This window comes from Silurus aristotelis, assembly GCF_946808225.1.
Source record: "Silurus aristotelis genome assembly, chromosome: 21".
Taxonomy (NCBI): domain Eukaryota; kingdom Metazoa; phylum Chordata; class Actinopteri; order Siluriformes; family Siluridae; genus Silurus; species Silurus aristotelis.
The window spans coordinates 7532306-7560275 of NC_139594.1; the positions used below are offsets into that span (position 1 = coordinate 7532306).

The following is a 27970-nucleotide window of genomic DNA, read 5'->3' on the forward strand; positions in this document are numbered from 1 at the left end:
TCCATTTCCTGTTATTTACATGCAGATTTATTAAGACTTTTTAGACATTTATCGTCTGATCCTTTACAGTGCAGTCAAGGGTTTGGGGGCCTTTTTCAAGTGGCCAGCTTGAATTCGATCCCACAAACTTCTAAAGAGCAGTCAAAAGTCTTAACTACTACCCTACTACTACCACGGCTGCCTTCACTGTTTGGGGAAAGCTTTCCACCAGATATTAGAGTGTGGCTGTGAAGATTTGTGGTCATTCAGTCACAAGACTGGGGTTCAGTCATTGCAACAGTTCATCCTAGTAGTGTGGGGTTGAGGTCTGGGCTCTGTGTAGTTCTTCCACTCCAACCTTAACACAGCAGATCTTCATGAAGGTTGATTTGCCTACAGATGCAATGTCATGCTAGAACAGATTTGACTTCTCTTGAAGGGAAACAGCGATGCGGCATCGTCCGATGACATTCTGTGCAATCCTGTGCTTCAAACTTTGCGGTTTCAGCATAAGGAAGTGCCACATTCAGACAGTCAGAAATGTGCATAGTGTAGCTTTAAACCTTTACTTTGTGTGCTTGGTGTTTTCCTTTTCCAAAATGCACCGTGTAAACATTTCCAGGTGTTCCACAGATACATTCAGATTTGATTAGATTAGAGTGTGTGGGAGCTCATAAGCTGGATCTGATTTAAATATACGATGGGAACACATTTGGGAGTGTGTTTAAGGACCGAATTGAACGCACACACCCACACACACACACACGTTTTCCTTCGTATTCCTTTTTTTTCTCCAGGCGGCAGTGTGATTTGTGAACGCGCGCGGCGCTACACATCCCTCGCTCTTACACACACACACACACGCACTCGGATCGGATTGAGGCGCAGGACTGCGAGAGTGCTATGGAAAGGTGGAGAACGCAGTTTCCTTTGTTATTTTTAAAGTCCGAGGCTCGCACCTATGACACGCTTCTCGTGTAGCCGCACGTCGCCGCGCTGCTCCCGATGCGCCCCGAAAACGACAAGTGGCTTCGCACAGGTACCGAGCGCTACTTTCCTCTCCTTCTTCACCTTCTTCTCCCTCCTTGCTCCTTTCTCAGGAGCTCGAGGTTTTGCGCTAGAGATGAAACGTGCCGTGCCTGATGTATTATATATATATATATATATATATATATATATATATATATATATATATATATATATATATATATATATACCGAGGCGCACCTTTTTTCCCTTATGGTCGGCGCGTCAGGGAACGCGCATCGGGAACGCGGACGCGCGTGGGCTTTTCTGGGCATTTTTGGAAGTGTGGTTGAAATCAAGTGTTTGAAAGTTGCACGCTTGTCGCTCGACTGCGGAAGGGCCTGTGTTTTCTCTCTCTCTCCCTCTCTGTGTGTGTGTGTGTGTGTGTGTGTGTGTGTGAGAGAGAGTGTGTGGAGAGTTTGTTTCTCCTCTTCCCCTCCCCCATCAATTACTGAGCTGTGGAGACTCCGAGGCCAAAGACATGAATGCAGTGAATGTGGCTCTCACTTCAAAGGGAGCGGGGAGGGGAGCGCGGCCACTGCTGTAATGTCGTCGGGGAAAAGAGCAACAAAGTACCGGGAGTCTTCAAAGGAAACGGGGGGAAGAAAACCCTACCTGGACGCGCTGTCCGTCGGTATCCCCTCTCCTTTAAATCTGGACTAGTCGCATTTTCCCCCATTTTACCTTCATCTTTTACCGTGTGTTTGGACGCCGTCCGCGGCCGCCTTCCTCCCAGGGAGCCAGCCAGAGCTCCACCACGCGAAATCCAACCAACAATCCTATCAACTTAACCAGCTAGCATAGCTACCCGTATTAGCCGGTTAGCTACTTTAGCAACCTCGGCTAATATCTCGAATGCTTCTTGTGCTGCTTTGGCACAGAGCGCTAGGCCTTTTCTTTTTTTCTTCTTATTCTTCTTGCTTTCCTTTTTCATTTCATTTCTCTGTCGTTGAAGCCAAGCTACCGAGAACTGCAATGTTTTCCAACTCCTCTACGAAGCTAGCTTGTTTTGTTTGGGGCTAACTTAGCTAGCAGGCTAGCTAGTTCTAGCACCTGGAATTCACACACTTATTGTTTCTAGATGTATACTCTTTATTTATCCAGATTTATCCAATTTATATGAGCATCAGGGACTGTATCATAGGAATAACCTGCGATTTATATGGGTGCAGTTTGTTTGAATGGAAAGCTAGTTCATTTGAAGCTTATTGTTGTATTTTTTTCCCCTTCTGGTCCTAGGAAGTTTGATTCCTCTGACTTGATATGATACTGAATTGAGTGTTTAGCTGTTAGTCCAGAGCAGATTTCTGAGAAGGTTTTCGGAGTTGTGCAGGTAGTTTAATGGTAGCGCCTGGAAGAAAAGTATACAGTTTGATCCACTATCAGATCCACCAGAGCTCTTTGAACTCCTACTTTCAGAGATCAGATAGGGATATAACCATCTCGAGGTGTGAATCTTCGAGTACGGTTTTCTTTACAAAGCAAGGAGCAACTTCAGTGGTTTGTGCTTCTGAAAAGGTTCGAGAGGAGTTGCCAAGCTGCATTTTTGCTATAAGAACACCATTTTCAGGCGTGTACTTTTTTGAATAGCTACCCTTTATAGGGTTAGTCTACAGTTTACAGCTCACCAGCGGTTTATTTTATCCTGGTCTGCCTGAATGTTGCCACGTTACGCAAAACAAGGTACCCCCTGCATACCGGCTACCGGAGACGAGAACCAGAACTCAAGGTGAATACATCCAGATAAGAAGTGACGTTTGATCTTGCACGCAATTGTTCAAGAGTGTTTCCGTATGGCCACCAGTGTCTTTTGCTTAACTGGCTCTTGTTTAAATGCTCGGTTATATATAGGTTTCCTGATCATTGTCTTCGCTCCGTGGTGCGCTCTTATCTCTTATCATTCGGAAGGTTTATTATACACAGCTTGTTCAGTGCTTGATTAAGATACCGCGCTGAATGCAGTAAACACTGTCGTGTTTTGGCTTGTCATGTTTCTAAATGGTTTTTCCTTACAAATGCCTTATTGATTCAGTGGTTAGTTTTTTTACTCATTCTGAGATTTTATCTTACTTCTATTTTCTTTCTTTTATTTTTTTCAGGAGGAATTATTTCATAGTGGCATTAGAGGAAATCTGGATCTGCTTTTTGCGGAGCGTGGTCTGAGCAGGGACCGGGTGCATGGACGTATTAAGGATGAGTGTGAAAGGGAAGGCTTACCCGGCGGACCTTGGGGGCAGTTTCACTGAGGATGCGCCCCGTCCCCCTGTCCCGGGTGAGGAGGGTGAGCTGGTGTCTGGCGATGTACGCCCATACAGCTTGGGCTTCTACTCTATCAAGAGCGAGAGCCTCAGATGTGAGGCCTCCATAGCCACACCAAGACGGCCCGATCTGGACCTGGGCTACGAGCCCGAGGGCAGTGCCTCACCTACGCCGCCCTATCTAAAATGGGCCGAGTCGCTGCATTCGTTGCTGGATGACCAGGATGGAATCCACTTGTTTCGCACCTTTCTCAAGCAGGAGGACTGCGCTGACGTGCTGGATTTCTGGTTCGCATGCAGCGGCTTCCGTAAGCAGGACACCGGTGAGGGGAACGAGGAGAAGAAGATGAAGCTGGCGAAGGCCATCTACAAGAAGTACATCCTGGACAGCAATGGCATTGTGTCGCGCCAGATTAAACCGGCCACCAAGAGCTTCATCAAGGACTGTGTGATGAAGCTGCACATCGACCCAGCCATGTTCGACCAGGCCCAGACGGAGATTCAAGCCGTGATGGAGGAGAACACATACCCTTTGTTTCTCAAATCGGACATTTATTTGGAATACACCAGGACAGGCGGCGAGAGCCCCAAGCTGTACAGCGATCAGAGCTCTGTATCGGGGAACGGAAAGGTCCTGCCCGGCTACTTGCCAACAGTGAACGAGGACGAAGAGTGGAGGTGTGAGCAAGAGACAGAGGAGCGCGGCGAGAGTGACCCGGCCCCCATCAACCGACTTACCCAGAAACTTCTCTTAGAGACGGCACCACAACGGGCAGCTAACAGCAAGAGATTTCAGGACAGCAGGGAGTACAGGTACGCAAATTTTTTTTAAAAGTCAAATCTGTTTACTGCCTTCTTACTTTTCATCACACATACAGTTAGGTGAAGTGTCTTTCCTCCACAATCATGAGGAGTTCAGTACAATTCAGAGCAATTCACAAGCGGGATCATAGAGTCAAGGACACCTTCTTTGTATAATCTTAGGCTTACCGCTGAGTAGCTTTATCAGTATTTGATATACGCTTTAAACCAGTGTCGAGCGTTCATGCAGTTCCTCAGCCGATCGGCAAACGGTCTTAAAAAATGATATTGTCCTGACTTAATATGACTAGACACAGGTAAGCGCTGCTTTGAGACCCTTCCTTCTCTGCATTATCCCCAAGTGAAAACACTGCCTGAGGAAGCACATGAAACAAGGGGTGGAGTTTAGTACAGCCCTCATGAGATGTGTGGAATTCAGGATGGGTTAAAAGCTAAACCCTTAGAAAAAAAAAATAATAATAATCATTGTAATGGCCAGTGGATGCAAGAGTCAAGTGACATGGTTCTTTGCGGATGTGGAATGATGAAAAGGTTGTGTTTTAGTACAAGAAAAAAACCCCAACAACATTGTGGCAGGAAGTACTGCTATCAGATCGTGATATTATCCCAGTCTTTTTCTTTAAGCGTGCACTGAAAACACGTGCCAATACAGGTCGTTAAAGACATCGATTAGGCATAGCAAAAAGTTAAACCAATCTCCCCCAGAACCTGAACGGTTCTGCTGCATTGGGCAGTCATCTCCCTTGGACGAGGAAGGCATGTTTGGCAGTTTTCTAAGCATTCACAGTCTACCTGTCAAAAATGAAAATAGCACTGGGAGCATTCCTGTTCATGCTTAAAACTACTGGCCATCCAGTGGTCTACCTGTGAGCAAGGGCATCCATGCAGTGACTGGCTTGTATTGATTGTGCCTCTGCCTGCTGTGAGCGGATGCAGATGGGCGCTCTTTGTGTTCTCTCTGCCCAGGTGTCTTATGAATGGCAGCCTGTTATTCCAGAATAAAGCTTTCCTGTAGAATAGCTTGACATGTATTCCCTTTTGCCAGCGCAAGCCCGGTTTAACGCTGGAGGAGAAAAGGAAAATGTGTCAAGGAGTGAAGTTAAGGCATGTTAAAGCACCAGAGCTCGTGTGTGCATCTCCTTCCCAACGCTCTTCAATACATTGCAGTATATAAGCATAAATGTTTGTAGATAAACGTCCGCATTGTTTTCCAATAACCCAGTCTGTGTTTCCATATTTTATATCAGTCTGATAGCAGGCCAGTTGTTTTATAATGCGTTTAAAAATCGTGTGTGAGCAACTGCAACCAAACAATTTCCATATGGTATCAATAAAGGATTCTGATTTATAAATCTGCATAGACTGAGATTTTAAGCCAAGATGCAGTATTTGCTTGCAAGTCATTTTGTGCATTAGAAATGACTCGGTCTTCCCCGTGAGTGGGAAAATAATAATAATGCTGTAAAATTTGCTCATTATTAATATTAACACAACATTTAAAGCAAATATCCTCCACCTTCTGTCTCAATCACCAACATGACATTTCAGAAACAGCTTTTAGAATAATGGTTAAGTGTAAAGATCTATGAATAGTTTGTTGCACTGTTTGATGGTGCATGCATTTCTTTTAGCTGCAGTTCCTTCAGTTTGAGGGATAAACACTTTCACAGTTTGCTAATATTCCTGCTCCAGGACACTTGACTCACCGTTTAATTGCCAAGCTTAGTAAGTGTTTCGGAGTAAGGAATGTTAGCTGGAGTTGAGCTCCCCAGTACTACCAACACACCCGGCGTTCATGAAAAGGAAACCTTAAGGATACAAACTGTAAAACACCCTTGAACACTTCAGAACATTTTTTTTTATTATTCTTTTATATACTATTTTGTGTGCTGGTTTTCTCTAAAGGTCTCCAAGTTAAAGTGTCTTTAAAAGTACTTCTAAACCATATCAATGCTGTTTTGTATGATATTTTATGTCCCCCAAGAAAAAATAATGACTATTGTTGTAATGCAAGTCGACACAATTTCACAGGTTTGCATACTTGTAGCTATTTGTTGTGGATGTGCTAGAAGTAAAAGTATTTCTCCATGTTCATGATCTAATATCTAACATGATCACCAACATTGCCCGCAAGGACCACATGAGTCGCCCGCGGTCTTTTTCTAACAATAGCTGTTTCCTACCTTGTTAAATCATTGTTGATAATTATTCTGAGAAATCATTAACATGATTAGTGTCTTCACATAGATCAGGGGTGTCAAACTCAGGCCCGCGGGCCAAATCTGGCCCGACGTACAATTATATCCGGCCGGATTTTATATAGATCTATTATTAATAGCCCGGCGATATGAAGCGCTAAAAACACAAACTACAGATCCCATAATGCAGCGCTTTAGCTGCCTTACCAAACGCTAGGCTACCTGGGAACATTCCAGCGTCAATCAAGTCGAGCTTCTGTTGATTGTATTTAACCCTATTGTAAAGTTATTGTGAAGCCCCTCGCAATGGCCAAGAGAAAAGTGGATTCTGAAAACAGCCTTTTAAAACCGATGGGATTTGGACTATATGTTTACTGACACTGGCGGTAAACAAGTGTCTTATTAGTCAAGCGAATGTGACTGTAATTAAGAAATTAAATCCAAGACGGAACTACGAGACAAAACATCAGGAGAAGCTGAAAAACCTGAATGCAGAGCAGAAGATACAGAAAGTAGAAGAGTTAAAGAAGAATCTCACATTTCAGCAGATTTTTTTCACCTGAGCAAAATCACAAAGTAAAGCTGGTGTGAAAACAGAGGAGAAATCAGTCACATCAGCCGGTTATATTTCTAACTTGTATAATTTTGACAGGAAAAATTTTTATGGAGAGCAAAATATTTTAAGTTATTTAAAGTTAAATTTGATTTATTCTGGAATGATTTTCCTGTCTTTTTTATTCATATTTATATATTTATGTTAAAAGAATTTGTTTCTAGTGTGTTCAATAAATTTATCCTGTTTCCCCGCAAACTAAAGTGTGCTTTGAGTTTTGGCCGCCTGTGCAATTGAGTGTGACACACCTGACATAGACTAATATCATTAATTATTAATAATAACATATAATTAAAGATAAATTGAGCAAATCTCAAACTGGTAGCCCCTCACATTAGTCGGTACCCAAGAAGTAGCTCTGGGTTTCAAAAAAAGGTTGGTGACCCCTGATTTAATACATCGTCGATCTCACAACTTTATTATTATTTTTTAAATCTTGTCACATTATTTTTATTTATTTCTGATGTAAAGTGTAAAGATCTAACTCTGAGTCCTGTAATTTTAGTTCATTTATTTTTAAACAGTGGCCATAACATTCAGTTTTCAACACTTCTAACGTTCTGTTTATCTGGACTGGCACAATTTTGTCAAAGTTTAGTTATTTGGTTTTGCTTTGTTGAGTTAAAAAAAACCAACAAACAAAAAAGATTCACTTGAATTTGATTTGGGGACTGATGTGTACAGCGTGATGTAGCCTGGGTAAAATTCTCAGCTATGGAATATGACACAACTAATCTGAATCATTTCATATTTAGAATTTTTAAGCTGCGTTATGGTTTTAATGCACAATAAATAAAATGTTCATGTAAATTAGGCATAAATATCCATGAATATCTGAAAATGTAGACGTTTGTAGACAGGACAAACAAATGAAACTTTTTTTTTTATTGTTCAAAAACTTACTAATAGCTTGTTTTCTACACTTGTGTTTAGTGTGTGACCAATGTAAGTATTTATATACTTGTGTATACAAAAGTGTACGTCAGCCTGTGTTTGAGCTAGTAAGACTATTCTAGCTTCCTGGTAATCATTTTTCAAAATTCCACTAGTTTCAGGGTATACTATGGGTTTTTTTATTTATAAATTTTTTTCCCATGTATGACTGGGTATTAATCACATTTTAATTAAGAAAGGAAATACTGCAGTAGATTGACTTAGAAATGCCCTATTTTACTGTCATGATGAGTGTAGAAAAATTTCACACTAGTATTACAGGTTTGCAAGGCCCCACAAAATGAAGATGTTTACAAAGAGGTGACACTCACGATTCTTATAAGCGGAAGGAACTAGACTGCATGACAGTTGCAGTCAAAATACAGAACCTTTTTTTTTTTTTTTACATTAATGTTACATTTATGGTATTTGGCAGACACCCTTATTTCTCAGCAGTGGTGCTGGGATTTGAACTTCCCACCTTTTTATTGTGCAGATTTAACTAAAAACGAAAAACCTTTGTAAACTAACTGGACACTACACAATGTAAACAATCCCCTTCCTCTGTAACTGCAAAGTTTAGACTTCTTTAACAAATGAACAGCACGCAAAGTCAACTTGCATATAAAATATTTAGGCAAATAAATAGTAAAGGTGTGCAACTTGCATTAATAATACAGATTTCCCCCGTGACGACAAAACGGTCTGCGTTAAACTGACGCCACCCCAAAAATGCTTTTTACTGTATACAGTACTGTACTGTAACATTTTACTTCATTTTATAATTATTTTTTATTGATAAATTGTCAACATAAAACTCAAACAAACTTGTAATGTTGCAAATGCAATTCTGTGATAAACCGGTGGCACGAGATTTGAACCACGGTAAAGCAGGGGATTACTGTACTATTTATTTAAGTTCAAGCCCAGGCAAACTACACAGTATTCAAGTAGCTCAAAAAAGAAAATATAAAGCAAGTGCAACTTGGTGAAGACTTCTTTACCAACTGATCCTTTATTAAAGCTCCTGCAAGGTTCTCTCCCGCTCTCGCAAAATATTTTCTCCCGTTCCCACTCACAAAAACCCGCAGTAGTTTTATTTTCAATGCACTGACTGTAGATAAATAAGTTTATAAAAAAAAAAAGTTTAAGACCCTTTTGTGTAAATCCCGCGAGTAATTGTATTCTCCCGCGCACACGGGCATTTTACCGCCCGCACCTGCATTCACCTATCAAATCTTTTCCCGGTCTGTACTCATTTGCGTCAGGTCCCGCAGGAGTGCGGGTCTCTACTTTCAATGTCTATTCTACCAGTCTTCAGCGTCACGCTTAGTAACACATGCAGCTGTGCCCTCACCAGTGCAACAGTGAAAAGGGACCCCTCAAACAGTGACGCGCCACGCTGCGTTCCGAACGTTGTTTAAGCGACATGCTTATTGCAGTATACTAAAAATTTATATCATAACAAAAATAAACACTGGTGTTCGGTATGAGTCCGTTCACCACCCATCACAAGGGACGACACATCCGAAATTCAAACATTTGTAATTTATATTCAGATTTGTTTAACTTTTAAGTTCCATAAAGAAAGCACATTGTTTGTAGTTTTTGCTGGAGTGTGGGGGTTTGTGCCATATTGATAACTTGAGACATTCTTTGTCTGCATGTTCACCCGAATTTGTCTCTACTGTCTAAGCATGTAGCTTGACATGGATCTAGAGGATGTGGTAACCTTGCCTTCTCGTTATATTTGCTTATTTACAAATATTACAAATGTCTCAAAATGTACTAATATTTAAAAATAGCGAGCCACACTGAGTGCCAGATCAGAGGTGCCATATTTAAATTGATTCAGTGCTATTTTAGTTTTTCAGATTTTCCGTCTCATGTCACATTGCCTGTGTCCAATTCTGGACAGATCGTTAAGCACTAAGTACTGTTAAATATTTTATGCCCATTTCCTTAAAACCTATTGGTAGTCCTCATTTGCATCTCAGACTTGATTAGTAAATGCTTTTGAATGTCAGGATAATGATCAGGATCATGACAACAGCAAAAAGATTTAAATAGCTTTTTAGTCACTTTGCTAGACAGGAATGTTGTGCCTCTGATTTTTGCTATTAAATCCTCTGCATCATTATAAGCAGGGAATATGTGAACAGTGACACTTGCTGTACCACTGTTTGTTTAAGTGCATTAAAGCCACGCATGAAGTACAAAGCAGACACCTGCTTGGCGTTCGACCAGATCAGACTTCCTTTTATCAAGGATCCTTTTGTCTTTTTGTCAGGGTTAAGGGTCACAGAAAAATCTCAACTTAAGGTCATTTGTCCATTACATAATTACAAAACACCTGGTCATAGCATCATTTGTGGTTCTAATTCTGCAAACCTGAGGTCCTTCAGTGTCAAAGTTTATTGAACATTAATTCTTCCGTGATCTCTACATCAGATTGTTGGCAGCCATAGACTTTAATCTTCCATACTGTATTTTGGATTTTCCTAGCTGACTAGAGATTTCAGTGTGCTGTAACTTCAGGTGGTTGGCGCATATACTTTGCGTGAAAGGCATGTCACAACTATATGCAACACTTGTTGTTAGAATTTGAACACTTCATTTACTAATATAATGTACAGAATCTGTGGGTTCAGCGCTCATGAGCTCAACCAGCAGATCTTACTGTGAATTGCGAAACCAATGCCAGTGCACACGCTGCTACAGCCTGAAACATTTAGTTTTTGCTCCCAGTTCGGTATTTCTACTTGTTCACAGACAAATTGACAAATGTGTGCTGCAACCGGAGAAACGATTCCCTCCTCTTCTAGCAGGTGATTGAATATACATTCAATAGGTCCGTTTCCATAGGTCAGTCAGATGGCGCATCTATACTCCTCCAGCTGTAATCAGTGTTTTCAAAGCATGTTTAATGTTAGTTTGGGGGGAAAATAACATTTTCTGAACTCAAGACTGCAAAGTTATTGTGAAATTTGTAATTTGAGATATTGAAACCTAAATGTTGGTCTTGTTCTTCTACTTGTGCTACCTGTGTTTTACCTTTTCATGAATCAATCATGGTAGCTCCAGAGGTGCTAGGAAGAAGCAGGGTGAAGATAATTCTCAGTATAAGGAGGAGGTATTCAAGAAAAATAAAAACGTTTGGAAGAGTCTGGGTAATGGATGCCTCACACACTTCAAACTTTTCTCGTGGCGTTGGGTGACACTTTGAGGATTTTTAATGCGCTGCCAAGGTAGTCTCCCCTAAATAATTGCAAAAGGAGAACCGAATTGATGTTTTATGTGCAATCAGAGTGATGATCCTGACACTCTTGTCTGCGGATTTTATGAGCCGCTGTTTGGTGAGGAATCGAACAGAGTGGCAAGCAGCTTGATGTTGCTGAAGGCAGGGGAGCATCTCTCCACAGGCTTTGTGAATATTGACATGCCTGCTGCTCAGATCATAAGAAGGCCGAGGATGAGGGTGAAAGATGGGAATAATCACTGGAGGCTGCAGTAAACTCCGCTCTACTCCCCTCCTCTTACTCCCTTTTATAAGTCCTAGCACAAAGCTCATAACAAATTCCTTCAGTATAATTACTACAGTTCACATGGCATGCGGCTATTCCTACTGTTCTTTGTGGAGGCAAGGCTTTATATCATCGATCAATAAAATACAGGGGGCAAAAAAGTGGCTGCTTGTTGAGGAGGGCATGGGGGATTTCTCCTTAAATAAATCCACTCATGCTGTAAAAAACAAAACAGCATTTGAATATCTAAGGTGAAGCAATTTGCATAAATCAACATTTGTATTGTTTTTAATAATAATTGTAGTTGGCAAGTTAACAACCATGCTTAAAAAAAAATCTATATACATTTTTTTTGACAATTAAAAAAAAAAAGAAATAGACATTTTGTTTGGTTGTGAAGATATAGATCTAGAATATATAACAAATTACATTTTGTACGATTATTAAATGTATGCATAAATTAAATAAACACATTTCAAAAATATACAAACGTGTGCATTGATATACAAATGTATAAGCATTTGCTGAAAACCACAACAGTGAATAAAAAGTAATCGATTACTGCTGCTGTTATTTGCTGCTTTTAGATTTGGTGTTTGTTCACACCATTTTAATGGAATCCATAATTTCGTGAGCGAGCTGATTGCGGAACCTGATGCTCGTGAGACACAACTGAACAGATCTACTGTGACTTTCCCGAAGTTAGCAAAAGCGAAGTTTACACAACAACAGTTTTTGCTGATTTTTCCGTCATTTGGACTTGGAACGCACACTTTTTCCTGATGCAGGTTGACCCTGTACTCTCCGCCATTTGCCCGTTATGCCTTCTCGCTAACCTGAAACTTGAGCAACCCTAATGACCTATTAGTTGTTGCAGATCTAATCACAATTTTAAAAGGCTCTGCAGTAAGACGTTTCACTTTTATCAGCAGGTAGCTTGTTATAAACCTATTGATTGTGTCTCTTTTAAGAGCTTCATTGATAGCCAATTCGTTAATAATTCATAGAATAATGTTAGGTCATAATCAGTAACTAGTGCAATTATATTTAAAATAGGTCAACATCTAAAACCAATTTTATCTCTATAAATTGGTTATAAAATTCGAAAATTCCTTTTATTTACCCAGGGCCAGCCCAGTTGTTTACTTATAGCAGGTTTGCCATGGAAACTTGTCCTTATTAGTTGTACCTGGTTTTCTCCCCAAACTCATCCTCATCTTGAACAGTTTTTGAAAGGTTTCTGTCTTTATATAGATATAAAAAAAATCAACTGTGTCTCTAGGATTTCTTTATAGTTTCCTCTGTTACATAAGAAGTGTACAGAGCATGAATGGTATCACATCTTGAAAGGTATCGATCAGTAAGAGGGACATAAATGAATTTCTAAAACTTAAGATGCATTATGGAATACCCCAAAGACCATCAAGGAGGAGACCTGCAGTGACATTAGAGGGACTGTTAATACTCTGCATGTAACAATAATTTCTTGTATTCCTCACACCTGGGCTATGGGGTAAGGTGGCCGGACAGAAGCAAAAAAAAAACCCACATCCAAGCTTTATAATGATCCCAAACCATGTGGCAAAACGGTCTTATAAGGTATAAGATTCAATAATTATTTTACAATTCAAAAAGGTGCAAAAAAAGATCACAAAGCCCAAAGTGTAGCATAATGTTGGCAGCATCGGGCTTTAGGGTATTTTTTCAGTCAAAAATTTATTTTATTAATTTTTTTATTTTTTATTTTTAGATAGAAAAAGGAAATCATTGATTGCTACAAATGCAAATAGTTTTTCCCCCTCCCCAGCACTGTATTTATTCATTCTAAAGCTTTAAAGAAAGAAAATAATGCAAATAGATTTTAGTGCAAAACCTTCAGGTCTCTGCTTGTAAGCTGAAGATACTGTAAAAAGAAATTTCACCTTTCAGCAAATAAACAACCCAATCCGTATATCCAAATGAACAAAAGAACAGCTTAAAGAGGATAAATGTCCAGACTCGAATCAAACTAAAAATCTGTGACTCAAACTGGGCTATGCCCAAGCGATACACTTGCAGATTGATTGATCTAGACTGTAATTTCGAAGAAGGTGTGGAAACATTCTGGCAAGTCAAAGTGGACCATAGTGATAAACTCAGTGATAGACTCGTACCCAATCAGACTGAGTGGGGAAGTAAAATAAAAAGGCACTTGAATAAAGTATTACTTTGGGGGTGTGCATACTTATGCACCTTGGTTATTATCTTTTTTTTTTTTTTCCTCCGTTTTCCACTGGGATGTTCTGTTTGCACAAAATTTTACACTGTGGTTGGTTTTTTCCAAATATGGCCCTTTGCATGAGGACCTAACATTTGTCTCATCGGTTCAAAGGATATGGTTTCTAAACTTGAAGTGCCGATTTCTAGACCCAGGTTACACTATTATTATTTAGGGTTTTTTGGGAGGAAAGGAACTTTTTTCTTGGCCACTATTCCACAAGGAAAGTTCTTGTGTTTTTAATGATTGCTCTGTCATGAACATACATATATAATGTGAACACAGAGTCATAAAAGTCACACGATAGAGGTCCTAGAGCTTTTTAATGAAATGCTCTGTCCTTAGACTGAATTTCCTGTGACGTCCACTCCTGGAGAGATTGTTTTTGAAGGAAACCATCCTTCTCGCTGTAGAATGGGAATCTTTTTGGAAATGGCCTTATAACCTTTCTGAGCAGTTGTTTCTCTCAGGTCTGGGCAGATGTCTTTTCTTCTTTGCGTGATGTAGACGCACACACCTGTGTGCTCCAAAAGCAAGGTAGTGGCAATTCCTGATTTAATAAAATGTCTGAATTTTGTTTGTAAAACCTGATGAATGTGGAAAGAGGAACTGTGTACTTTTTTTTTTTTTTTTTTTTTTTTTTTTACCTTTCTGAATGTTTGTACTTTTTCGATGGGGAAAAAATAAATTTACTCTACTGAAAAATACCTTATACTAAAATCTGTTTTATTTTTTGATTTTACAAAATATTTTTTTTGTCACCAGAGGTTATAAAAAAAGTTTTTCCTGTGTGTGTATTTTATTACCATAGATGTAAGTCCGAATGATCTCTTCTACTGCATTTCAGCCTTTCCTGTCATTGTTCATGTTATGTTCCCAGCTGTCTGTGCACTTGACCTTTTTGTGGAGTTTTGTTGGCATCACAACATGCAAATGAGCTGTGTCCTTTTAAACGCAGGTGATCAACGTAACCATGCCCAAGAGTAAAGAAAGAGTCGTACAGCTTTGCTAACATCGATTGATGAGGCAGATTGCACGCAAATTTAAATAAGCAGTAGTGTTTCAATTGGTGAGACAACTATTGAATATTCTGCCTTTTTTATGTGCGGTTGAAATTGAGCAGATAGAAATGCAATGCAGATAAATGAAGTTTCTAAAATGTTTTGGGAGTTGGCTTTAGGGCATCATTTGTGTTTGGGGTGTAAAATAACGGGTTAACAAAAACTGAACACTGTCTCCATTTCAATAATTGGTCTGATGACCAGCAAATGTTTTCTCACTTCAGAACACATCTCAGCCACTGTTGCATGTACAAGAATGCTTGGTTTCTTATATTTGGGTTTTTGGTCTATTTAATCATAATTGCTTTCAGAATGTGCAATATATAGTTTTTATCATTAGGGAGGAAATTTGAATTGTTTGGCTTGTAACCTTTTCCAGTAACACTGAGAGAATAGCTACATCGTTAAACGGTTCTAATGTAAATAAGGCGTGTTCTGTGATGGTGATTTCCCACTGTGGGTTTTTTGACCATGCTGGTTTACTCTGAATATATTGTCTTAACAGACATCAGATTACATAAAAGGCTCAAACATCCTAGCTGGATTAGAAGTTTGAATTCTTTTGATTTAAAACAACCAATAGGCATTAAAGTTTATGAGTAATGTATTTAGTTATATTTACTATCTCGGTTGTATATTTGTATAATTTCCGCCATGCTCGAGTTTTTGCGAAATTCAGTGGAATCGGTGTTAATACCAGGTTAAAGCTGGACTAGCCATAACTCAGCATTCCAGTTAATCCCAAAGGTGTTAGGGTTGAGGTCAGAGCTCAAGCGGAAAAAATGAATGCAACTACATGTGGAGACATCCTTTACAACTTTGATATAAAGGTTTAAAGAAGAACCGCATATGGCTGGAAAAGTCTGATGTCCCAATACTTTTGTCTATATTGTGTACTATATTACTTCAGCTTGAACTGAAGAAAGTTCTTGCAAGATCTCAGAACTTTTTTATTTTTTATTTAATTTTTAATTTTTTTTTACTGGCAAATACAGGTCTGCAGCATGACTGGTTGCATGGTGTTGCGTGCACATTTTCTTTGAGTGTAGCTATTTCTTCCTGTGTGGTTAACTAGTTAAGATTGTTTATCTGTAATAGATTCCACTCAGTAGGAAATGAATAGGTTTTAGCTGCTTGTCGCATCTTTATCTCTTGAACCCTTCTGAAATATTTATACTGCATTAGAGCATTTTTTCCCAAGCAAATAATGTACATATTGTCAACTAATCGTCACGTTTTCAGGTCGTCGTTGGGAAATTCTCAATAGCGAGAGAGCTCAAGAACTAGTGGTTATCCAAGGATGGTCAGGGTCACTTCAGGGTAAAATGTATGGAATGGCTTTAGAATGAAATGTCTTCAATAAGCACCTTCTTGTTTGAAGTATATTGTCAAGATGTTTCTGCTTTATAAATTACCCAGAGGAAAAACTGCGCTTGTTTTCTGATGAAACTTTTCAGAATTGATGAATTGCTCATGAATATTCTTTCTACCTTGACCTGAAATTGCTGTGTGCATAAAATTGTAGGCTTTTTTCAAAAAATAATCATCTTTCTGTTGTATCTTGTAGACACGGTCCATGGAGGGAACCATTCAACCCTTACTACGTCAACACCGGCTACGCGCTGGCACCCGCCACAAGTGCCAATGACAGCGAGCAACAGAGCATGTCCAGTGACGCAGATACCCTCTCCCTAACAGACAGCAGTGTGTAAGTATACACATAGTCTTTTCCACAAGTACGAGATCACAATGTAGTTGTTAGCCTGTTGTTGTTATCCCCGCGTTGCACTGTTTGGCAGGTAATCCGGGGTTCCCTTAATCTCAGAGCGATGTCAGTAGTAGTGACACAAAGCTGCCACACCTACATCACTGTAGTGGATTTCCCAAGTAACCGATCTCTGAGTGGAATCTCTAGAATGAACTTGGCTTCCTCTGAGATACCCCACATCTACTCATTACTCGCCCTAGGAAAAGCCTCCAAATATTATTACTTATGCTAATTATAGGGCTTACAATTGAACTGCAACTGCGCTTTCATGGTCTATAATTTGAAGGCATTGACTTTGTCTTCCTTTAAATTATCCTTCCTGGATTTAGAGGGTCTCTCCCCTACATTGTATGGATCCTTTGGAGATTTGTAAAAGTACAGACAACAAAATCACATCAATCTTTTTCATATCCATCTGTCTTTACACAGATGTTTACCACAAGCAAATTCCATAACTGGATTATATTTGTGTTTGAGGCAGCCGTCTGGCAGTGTATTTGGGGGGGAAAAAACACAGCAATTATTATTATTTTTTTCCGTTATCACTATAGGTTTTTTTTTTGTTTTTTGAATCTATAACCAGTCAGCTAGTTTTCCATAACCCACTGCCCTCTCTTTTATTTATGGCTTCTAATTGCAAAACATATGCTATCGTTTAGCACTCCTGATTTCTTCCATCTAAAGCAGAAGGTATGTTTTCATTTATGGAGTTGAACCAGGACATGAAAACGCAGCCAGCAAAAAAACAGCATAGACATGGGGAATGTGATAAGTTCAGAGATAGCACCAGGGAACCATGTTAAAAGAAACATGAAAGGCAGTGAAGCAGCAAAGAACCGTGTGTCTGAAGTGGGTTAGATTAGAGAATGTAGAGGTGCGGAGGCACAGCGGGACAAGGTGTACTCAGGGGGATAAAAGCCTCCCCAGGGCCATGGCACAGAGGGTTCCACCTCCACTCAGCATTAGGACAGGCAGGCTGCTGCGTTCACAATTCAGACAGGCGTGCACTCACAGTCTGCAACACAACGGGGGAAAAAAAGAAATTCTGACTCTGCTTTGTGCATGCCTGTTGAATTAGAATGTCTTCTTAGCATATGTTAAATGTGTGGACAACTAGCTTTGCTTTCACACTTTATATTTGAAAGTCTGGTCAGATGTTTTTTTTACTGTCAATCGCTTTATATTATGCGCATTTATTTACGAGGTACCAATTCTAGATGCGGTGAAGTGTTGCCATATTAAACTTACTGTATTTCTGTCTCTACACTGCCATGTTTCTTATTAATATTTTATAGATTAATTAAAAAACTCATGTTTGTCATCCATTAGAGATGGAGTCCCTCCCTATAGATACCGTAAACAGTCTCGACGCGAGATGCACGAAAGTGCCAAAGCTAATGGGCGAGTGCCACTACCTCATATTCCTGTAAGTACCCTTCAAACAAGACCTTGTTCACTCCCCAACACATTGCAGCCATTTTACTTTTTGCTCTGCCTCTATGCCCATCATCGGTGTGTTTTCTTTTTTTTTTCTTTTTCCTCCTTTTTTTTTTCTTTTTGACATTCTCCTTTCCATCTTCTCCCTGCCTCCCCTGAAATGAATGTGCATTCTTAAGATGCACAGCGGTGTCTGGGGGGGTTTTGATCATGTGCTGGCGAATGGCTGAGGGAGAGAGAGAACAAGGGGGGGAGACAGACAGAGAGGGGGGGGGTAGAGAATGTGTGCAATGAGCATGAGTGCTGTCTGAAACATACTTGATGCTCTCTTTGGCGATGCCTGCTCTGGGCTCTGAAGGCTGGGCTTCCATATTGCACTGACTTCAACTTAATTGGAGCCTCTGAGATGAAGCTAACCTGCATTTTCTCTCATCAAGGAGACATTTGCAGTACATCTCAGCTTGTAACCGAATATGTACATATGCTGTAAGAATGAAGAATGAGCTCCAATGTTGTCTTCTGCTAAATCAGTAAAGGCCAGACAATGAGGAGTACAGTGTAATCAAAATTAGATTGAGGTTTGTAAAAATTGTGCTTTTCATTTCTTTAATGAAGTTTGTGAACATTCCATTCCAAATGTATTCCTGTCTGTGTTTGAGGTTATAAAAAGCTCCACTTTTCTGGTAAGGTTTTCCACTTGCTATGTGACTTTGTGCACTCGACACTCGATTTTTTTCCACTGCAAACTTCTCAAACCATGAATTCATAGAGCTCACTTCGTGTACACCTGCATTGTCATGCTGGAACAGTGTTTGAGTCTCCCACACGTCAGCATGCAGAAATATTCCGGACAACCGCAAGAACCACAGGAAACCCCCGACTTTTCATTTACATTTTCATACTTAAACATAACGCACTGCTTAGTGACGGTCATACCCCAATGCCATAACTACGTGTTCAGTTCTTGCTCCGAATACCGCCACGGATTAATTGGGATACGTGGATGACAGACAGTCTATTCAGAATCTGGAATGTGGATCGGTATGTGGAAACACTGATGAAATTGAGCAAAAGACTGCCAACCCTTTTTGCAAGCTGAACAATTATTCACCTCTCATATAGCAGGAGATTCTCTGTTCCTGGATTTCCAATTCTAGGAATTTACGCAAATCCTTTAGCTGAGTGCGATGAGCTTCAGTCATTTGTGTTTTATTTATTTATTTATTTATTTTTCAATACAGGCGGTCTAATACGGAGCTTGTAGGACAAAGATTTAAATTCACAGGAAATTGTACAGGTTTCTCACATGACTCATATTTGACACATCCATTTATTCATCTTTATTAATTCATTCGCTTAACTAGCACTCTGACTAGGCATGTTTTGTCTTTTGACTGTCGTACAAACACGAGTGAATGTTCAGCAAACCAGAGCTTTCTGTAACCTTGTAGGATCTAAAAGCCTTTGTTGTGGCACGTCCTGACTGACGCTTTAGAGGCGTTTGATATGAAAAATGCAAGCTAAGGGTCATTGCTTTTGTGCCGTCTGCAATTATTTTTCGATAAGATGACACTTATTGTTTTTGAGCTTGAAGTATCTTCCAGCAGCTTTTTGGAATTTGCAGTAGTAAATGGCCCATGTCAAATTTTTTCGTTTACAGTAAATAGTCTAGCATACATTTCTTTTGTCTTTATTAGTTTTTTTAAATACTGTTATTCTAGAGCAGTGCATGTCCTTGTGTTGCTCTGAGTTGAGTAACTTCTGTTCTTCAGCCGATTTAGCATGCTTTGTCTGAACACGAGGGGAGCGGAGCAATTCTTTTATTCTTGAAGGGTGGTCTGCAGCAGTGAAGCTCAGTCAGTAGCCACAACATCTTGTCAAGGCTTGACGGATACTGCTGCTTCACTGGGCATGTAGCCATATGGGGCGGGAATGAGACTGATGCATCTATAGTGATTTAAGACATGGAACAAAGAGAGCTAAAATAAAGAGCCCAACTCAGATTTGATCCTGTAATCAATTTTAATGGGATTCTGGCCAAGCACTGTCTTTTTTCCCCTAAATTAATTTCTCATTGTGTTCCATTCCATCGTATTCACAGAAAGAAAACCGGACACAGGAAAGCAAACTGTACTGTGTAGATCTTTTTTTTTATTTAAACACATCAAGCTGTTTTCTAGTAAAACCAACATGTATACAACAAACATAGAACCTGTGTAGCAGCCCTTTCTTTGTACGTTGCTTTACAGATTAGCGATGACTCATATAACAGATTTTGTCATTGAGATCATTCCAAACAAGTTGATCTGGTTCTTGGAATACACACAAGAGCTTGATGAGTGTATGGCTTGTGTAGAAGTTGTTTGAGGTAACTCTGTGCGCTTATGTTGACTGGGAAGGGTAGACAAATCAAAACATTTCCACTCATGATCTTTATAGACTAAGGTTGGAAACATTGGTCAGGGAAAAAAAAAAAATCAATAAATTAAAAGTGGGAACTAAAGTTCTATGGTCAGGAGTCTTTAAACTTTTGTCCATGTAGTCTTTCTTTAAGTATGTAACAACTCTCTTTTATGTTGATCTACGTCTAGCCAAGATCAAGTAGGGCACTCATGCATGTGCCCTGGGTGAACCTATCAGCCTTCCTCTTTTCCCTTTTTTTTTTGACAGTCTTGTTATGCAATGTTAATTATTGTGACTAATACTGGTCATGTTTCTGTGCAGCGCACAAACCGGATGCCAAAGGATATCCACGTGGAGCCTGAAAAGTTTGCAGCAGAACTCATTAGTCGACTTGAGGCGGTCTTAAGGGAGCGCGAGGCCCAGGAGAAACTAGAAGAGCGTCTCAAGAGGGTGCGGCTGGTGAGTCTGCTTCCAAAATGGGAGGGGGGGGGGGGGATCTCTCTGCTGTGAGGCTAATATTTGATGTGTAAATCCTTTTTCTTTATCTGAAAGCTACGCTCAAGGAACTTAGTCTGCAGCAGGATGCATCATGCATAGGCTTATCAGACATACCTATTCATTTCTGTTGTCTCTTTGTCTTCAGTGTCAGGTGAAACACCTGTGCTGCCTGAGAAGTGCGCTAGTCTGGGTCTCAGTAATGACTTTGTTTGATGTGAGCTGTGGCGTGAAACAATGCAGCACTCGCCACAAATCGGCATCTTTTTCCCCACACAAAGCCAAGTGTTAATTCTCAAGACAGATAATTTGCCTAGTTTGGCCGCCTATAAGCCGCACTGCTGTCACGGACCAGTAGTTCTCAGTTATTAAGAGCTTGAAGTAGGAATTTCATTGTCTTTTAATTGATATTCTTACCAGTCGCTGCCTTCCTCTGAGATTAGCATGGTTCGAAGAAAAGAAGAGTTGAGCTCATTTCAAGGTTTTCCCCATCAGTGGAATACAACAAGCAGTAATTTGGTTTGGACATTTCTAGGAATTAGTAACATGTTACGCAGACTTTTGATGTTAACTAAAATAACATTTATTTTACCTGGGATTTATTTATGTTTTTCTGAGTTGCAGTCAAATTGCTGTAAATATCCGCACTTGATCCTTCCCTGTATGAGGCCTTACTTTGGGCCTGTGCTCAGCGGATCAGAGCTCAAGTTTAATCTGTTTACTTAAGAATCGATGGCTTTTCTCTTTAAAATTATGTTCGGACCCATTATTCAAAGCGATGAATGCAAAGTGATTCCGAGGTGTAGATGTGTCATCGTCAAAAATGTGTTGGTTAACCCTGCAGGAGGAAGAAGGAGATGATGCAGATGTGTCCACAGCGCCATCTTTGGCTAGCCACAGGATGCCCCCTGCTGTGCATGTGCAGCACTACACGGCACGCTACTCAGATACAGCATACAACGTGCAGCCACTGCGTGATGCACACGAGGAGAACCCTGAGAGCATCCTGGATGAGCACGTGCAGCGCGTCATGAAGACGCCTGGGTGCCAGTCGCCGAAGTCTCGCTCACCTGATGGCCTTCCTGCAACTAAGATGCCTGGGCATATTGCACCATTGCCCGCTGGTCCAGGAAAACACCAAGCAAGGCTCGGACCAAAGGGTGATCTGGGGCATGCTTACCACCACAAACATGCCCATCACACACTCCACGCTGAGGGAGAGGGCATGAGGCCATGGAACGTAGATCAGCATCATTATGGCTCCAAGATGAGGAATTACTCAGATAGCAACAACACTGTGGAACCCGTTGGATACAGGTAAGACCTGTCTACCCTGTAAATATGAAAGACTGTACAAGGCTAACACAAAGCAAAACTGGTCAAAGTTTGTTATAGCAGGGTATGAATCAATCTTCGGTACCTTTTGTTTCAGCAGTAAAGGGGCCACACTTTCTAAGCGGCCATACAAGAAAGGTGAGGACAATCGGAACTTTGAGATGCGAGATACAGGTCCAGAGGATATCGACAGAAACCAGAAGATTCTGCAGTGGATGATGGAAGGAGAGAAGGAGGCAGGGCGCTACAAGAAAAGTCCCTATGGGTTAGTAGATCTTGCCTGTCTTGCATGATAATAGAGCTAAACAAATGATTGTAGATCATTAAGCCTTTACACACTATTTAGGTTTCATATGAGGTGGCATTTTGGTAGAACTGGCTTACACCAAATGTATGGAAGTCTCCTGGATAGCTGTAGACTGGGACTGTACATGTAAAAACTTTTACTTTTTATATAACCTTGTTTTCAATGAAGGCTTGATTGAAAAAAGGTAATATAAAAGTGAGCTAGGGGGAAGAAAACCAGAGAAAAGAAAGTAAAAACGTACTATAAAGCTTTCTTCTAAGAGTACATTGAAAGCTTTGTGGCATTAAGAAGCTTTTCTGATTCTCTGATCTGTTCTTTAGGAGCCTCACGGGCTCTAAGAAGGCGCAGGGTCACGAGTCAGGCAGGCCGAGCTCAGTTGAGCGGCCGGGGGCTGTGCACCCGTGGGTGTGCGCGCAGCTCCGCAACAATGCCCTGCCCTCGCACCCCTTCATCCAGGATCCCACTATGCCCCCGAACCCAGCACCCAACCCCCTTACACAGCTGGAAGAGGCCCGCAGACGACTTGAGGAGGAAAAGAAAAAGTCAGGAACCCTGCAGACCAAGCAGAGGTGAGCTACTCTTCTATCCCTTTATAAAGCAAACACTAGCTTTCTCTTCACTGCTGTCAGTTTTTCCTTCTTTAAGCCTATTTTCTGTTCACATTACACTCAGAGAAGGAAAAATTTAAACATTTTAGGCGTGCTATCTTTTGTTTTGTGAGCTTTATTGTGAAAAAAGCGAAGCGGCAAAGGACTGTGGATCATGACTTAGTTGTGCACAGTGGTTAGGCCCCCTTTAATTATTCCCTTGCATGCACCCCTGCATGCATGTCTTTTGAGGTGTAAATTGGGTGGTGTGTCTAATGTAGGAGTTGTTTCTCAGGTATGTGATGGAGGTGATCCAGAGAGGACGCACTGCGGTCCGGCCTGCTGTTTTCCCCACACTTAACGTGGTGCCCGCCGTGTCCGACACGGAGCTCTCCGAAGCCCAGTATGTCCCGCTGGCCCATTGTCCCCATCATGCCTTTCTTAGTGTGTCATTGTCACTCCTGTCATTGACTCTGAAAGTGTTCACCATCCTGCATCCACTGCTTCAACATATTGACTCTTTTCCCTGCCTGGTCTGCATGTGTCCGAATGACATATTCCAGCTTGTCCAAGTTCATGTCCCCTCTCTTCTCATGTAGTTTTATAGCTGTGTGGTGTATCTAGCTAGTCACCATCTTTCTGAGTATTTTAACCTGTTGCTGAAAACATCGCTTAGTTGAGAGTCGCTATTGTGTATTAAATGTATGTATTTATTTATTTTTTCCTTCCCAAAATGACTTAAGTTGGGATTGGTATTGAGGTCATGTTATATGCAGATGTTCATTTCATTAGAGCCTGTCTACTGCAAATAGCAAGAAACTAAGATCTTTTGGATGGATGTTTTTCCCTCGAGAAGATCTGCTATGCATGCTATGCAGACTTGAAATGTTTGATTCTTTAAATGCTTTAATAAGGAGGTTTCACTTACCACTCATCTTTTTCTTTGTTCTACAGACACAAGGGAATGAAAAAGCAGCAGTGTGAGAACATTACTGTGGCATATTACTTTTGTGGCGAGCCCATCCCATACAGGACCTCGGTCAAAGGAAGGATTGTCACGCTGGGGCAGTTCAAGGAACTACTTACCAAGAAAGGGAGTTATAGGTAAAGTTACACCCTTTTTTTTTGTGGCTATAAAAAGAGTAATTACAAAATTAGGCAGAAGGTAATTGTCAGGTTTTTTTCTGTAGAGCTTTTGCTGAATGAGTCACTTATTTCTGAGTCCAAAATGACTGGCGAATAGAAATATAGAAGTATGAAGCAGAATTAAATGGAAGAAAATGTGCAGTCATTGTGTGCGGTTTTGTGCACATGTATGTGCTTAAACTGCATAGTGAATTAACCAGTGTATTCCACTGGAGATGCCTCAGTATCCACCACAAACATTACCATTATAAAGTGATTACTGAAGAGGAATGAATATACAAATCAGAATTGAGAAATAATTCATCATCCTATAGTCTTGCATTATATAAACATTTTTTGGTTTTGTCATTTTATCATTTGCCATCACTTGAGTTTTGCTTACATGCAGCAGTTTGTGATTTACCCAAAATTAATCAGCCACTGAAATCTCACTAGTATACAGTAAATACACGTAAATGAGAAACGGACTAAAATAAATAAACAGTTTCCCTCTGTATTTGTCGAACAGTCAATGGCCAAAGGTCACAGATACTTGAGTATTACACCCATATGTGGACCTTTCCCCAATCTTTTGACACATATTTTAAAGCACACAATTTCAGAGAAAGTCTTTTGTATTTTCCTTCACTGGAACTACAAGGTCCATCCATGTTTCGGCGCCTCTGTGCTCAAAGTAAGCTCTGTGAAGACATGGTGTGTTGCACATAAACTAAAACCTATTGCGTCAGTGCAATTCAGTCAGCGATGCTATTACTTCAGGTGGAAGTCAAACTAATAATCGTTTTTACAACAGCGCCCCCAGGAGCCTGGCATATCAATGCTAATATTAGTGGCGTGCCCTTACGCTCGTATTTCCAGTCACTGTTTAAGTTCAGAGAGAAGACTGCCATCTATCTAGTGGTCGGGATATAAACTCAAAACGAAACATGAATGTTGTTTTGTTTGTTTATTTTTTGTTTTATTTTTTTTAATCGTTATTGTGTTTTTGAGAATCAACACCCGTGCATCTATATTTTTTTACACCCTTGTTCTTTCCCTCCTTTTACAGGTATTATTTCAAGAAAGTGAGTGATGAGTTTGACTGTGGTGTGGTGTTCGAGGAGATACGTGAGGACGACGCTATTTTGCCCATCTTTGAGGAGAAGATCATCGGCAAAGTGGAGAAGATTGACTGAAGATCAGAGAGGAGAGATAGCATGGCTTTTAAGGAGGTGCTACTTAGCAGCCAGTAAGGGAAGGAAGCTAAGGGGAGGTGCTTATAGATGGTACTAAGTATGTGTGTGTGGGCTAGGGTGGGGGTGGAGGACGGATGGGGGCGCAGGAAGGATGAGATTTGTGGGGTGAGTGAAGGAGAGAGAGAGAGAGAGAGAGAGTTGGAGCACTGTGGGATGTATGCTATTGACTCAAAGGCTTCTACCTCTGCATTAGAGCCTTCTCTGGTTCCCCACAGGTGCCCTGTGCTACTGGTCACCGTGGTATGCAGCCTTTGGACTTGAGGGCAGCACACACTCACCATTTCGGTGTATTTCTAACTTTGAAACATAATGTAGCAGTGTAAAGTTTGGCTAGAAAAAATGACTCGCAAAGTAATGTTTACTAAAGCTGCATATTTTTGATATGACATATCAGTAGGAAGGTATCCTTCCTAATGCAACATCTCTTGTAATTTTATATGTACTGGTACCATGTGTACAGTCTGTTTAAAACAACAAAAAAAAAGGTTTTTATAACTATTTAAATATTTAAAATGAATAAACCTATTGGTATGATCTTAACGTTTTGGCAGATCCAGCGTGAGATGCTCATAGTTCACAAGGCCCTTTTTCTTGCAGGTGGCTGGATGAAAACCAGGAATCACAGTCCATGATTTAAGTGCTTTTAACTTTTTAAACTCGATAACGTGCACGCGCTCTACTCAGAGCAGCTCTAGGTCGCCCTACACTTTCTCTGTGATGGTAGAGAGGAGTGGATGGTAGCTTATTGCAAAGGCGTTGTTGAATGATCATGCCTTTATGTTGAAGGGTTTAGCAGGGAAGCTGCGGTGTCAGACTCTGGCTTTGTATGCGAGTAATTCATTGGTTTTACCTACAGCTGCTTCTCATGCAAAAAAAAACAAAACAAACAAAAAAACCAATATGCACCACTCCCATCATCATCATCTGGCCTGAAGAGAGAGTTTGTATGTGTGTAAACTGGCCCCATGAAAAATGTCTGTCAGCATTAGATGTATTAAGAGTATAATGAACCTTATGGAAAATAGCACATCTGCAATTTGTAAAAGAGCTATTTTTATACAGACTATATATCCATAACCAGAACAGGAGGATTTACTCAGTTGATGTCCAAGTGCTTGCATATTTGGAGTGCAGAGGATCACTGGGGAGGGCATCTGTAAGTGAATGTGTGGCTGTGTGGAGCGCTGCTGTGTACCACCTACCACTAGCCTATACAACGATCATGTTTACACTTACCTTAATGTATTACAAAAGGATAATTGAGTAACGAACTGTAGCCTTTTAGCTTCACATGGCTGAATTTGGTGCCTGTCAAGAATTATTATTATTATTATTATTATTATTATTATTATTATGAATAGTATACAATTCTAGACTTGGTCACATTACACCAAAGAACAGAATACTGTAGAAAAAAAAACAAGTGTTGTCCATGTCCAATTAATTTTTTATTTTATTTTTTGTAATTTTCATCCACTTGACCTGTTCTCATTGATTTCTCCAAAAGCTTTGTGTCATGAGATGAACAGTTTGTGTATTATTAGGGAATTCTTGTTGGGATGACACGCGGGATGACACTTGTTTTAGCGTTTGCCACTGGAAAGAGGCAGACGCTGAATGGTGCTGCAAGTAGACAAGCGTAATGTCCCGGTCTCCCAAAAGAGGATCTCGTCTTCCTGTGTTAAACGTTCTATTGAACGTTTTAGGATCCTGGTCTGTGTAAAAAAAATTTTTGTCTTTTCTCCCTCACATCAAAACTCTATTATTCCTTAATTAGCTTGAACTAAATGGGTACTTCGCTACTATGGAACTATTTTCTTTGACGTTTTCTTTTCTTTTTTTTTTTTTTTTTACCCCTTCAAGTCTGACTCATTGTAATTACAGTGTAATTGTCATCATGCTTGGGCTTTTTCAGTGGGCATGTAAAAGGGTTCATAATTACTGTGAAAAGCCTGAAAGTGAGCACCTCTCGCTTAAGATGGATTAACTGTGTATATAGTACATTTACAGAGTGCCTTGATGAGCATGCTCACGCTCTGCAGTCTCATCCCTTCAGCTCTTTCTGATGCATACCAGCAACGAGAACCATTTTTATTTCTAGCATTGTTTGTTTGTTTTTTTCCTCCTGTACATGAATCCGTTTTTCATCTGAAGTGTTGTCACACATTGAATAAGCCTTTTATATGTAAATATGTATATTTTCTGTGTTTTCAGCCAGCAACCTGATTTGGATATTTAGTGCCCTGGTTCTGCTTAAGTGTGCTGAGTTGTACAGTTATCATTTTATGGTACTTTGGACAATAAAGACATGTAATAAAACCTCCTATACATTTCTTCATCATGCCTCATTTTCCTTAAATTCCTGTCTATTTAAAACTGCCGTAAATGAGACGTATTGCAAGTTTTTTGTTGTGAATTCAGGCAGTATGTAGGAATTTTGGGGAATTTGTGACTTGGGAGAATGGAAAAAATAGGAACAATCATTGATCAGGTGTCGTCTTTTGGTACACAGTTTGTATAGTCTCTACACTGCTCTAAAATTGCACTCTGCATTGGGAGGCTCATAAAGCATTGAAATATTCTACA

General features: G+C 40.3%; 1 protein-coding gene across 8 annotated transcripts; it reads left to right on the forward strand.

Annotated features, from left to right (window-relative positions):
* The first annotated feature begins 166 nt into the window (after positions 1–166).
* Positions 167–27710, forward strand: axin1 (axin 1). 8 transcript variants are annotated; one of them, XM_083524406.1, is made up of 10 exons: positions 625–1018; positions 3105–4076; positions 16239–16379; positions 17769–17865; positions 20601–20738; positions 21619–22091; positions 22207–22374; positions 22737–22985; positions 23958–24107; positions 25198–27710. In XM_083524406.1, exons 2-10 carry the CDS (start codon positions 3184–3186, stop codon positions 25322–25324), a joined length of 2436 nt encoding a protein of 811 aa, XP_083380532.1. In that variant the 5' UTR covers positions 625–1018; positions 3105–3183; the 3' UTR covers positions 25325–27710. The 8 variants fall into 8 exon arrangements, with proteins under 8 accessions (XP_083380528.1, XP_083380530.1, XP_083380532.1 ...); XM_083524408.1 differs by having other exon boundaries at positions 626–1018; positions 22210–22374; XM_083524409.1 differs by lacking the exon at positions 625–1018 and adding an exon at positions 1225–2734 and having other exon boundaries at positions 22210–22374.
* Positions 27711–27970: the final 260 nt, after the last annotated feature.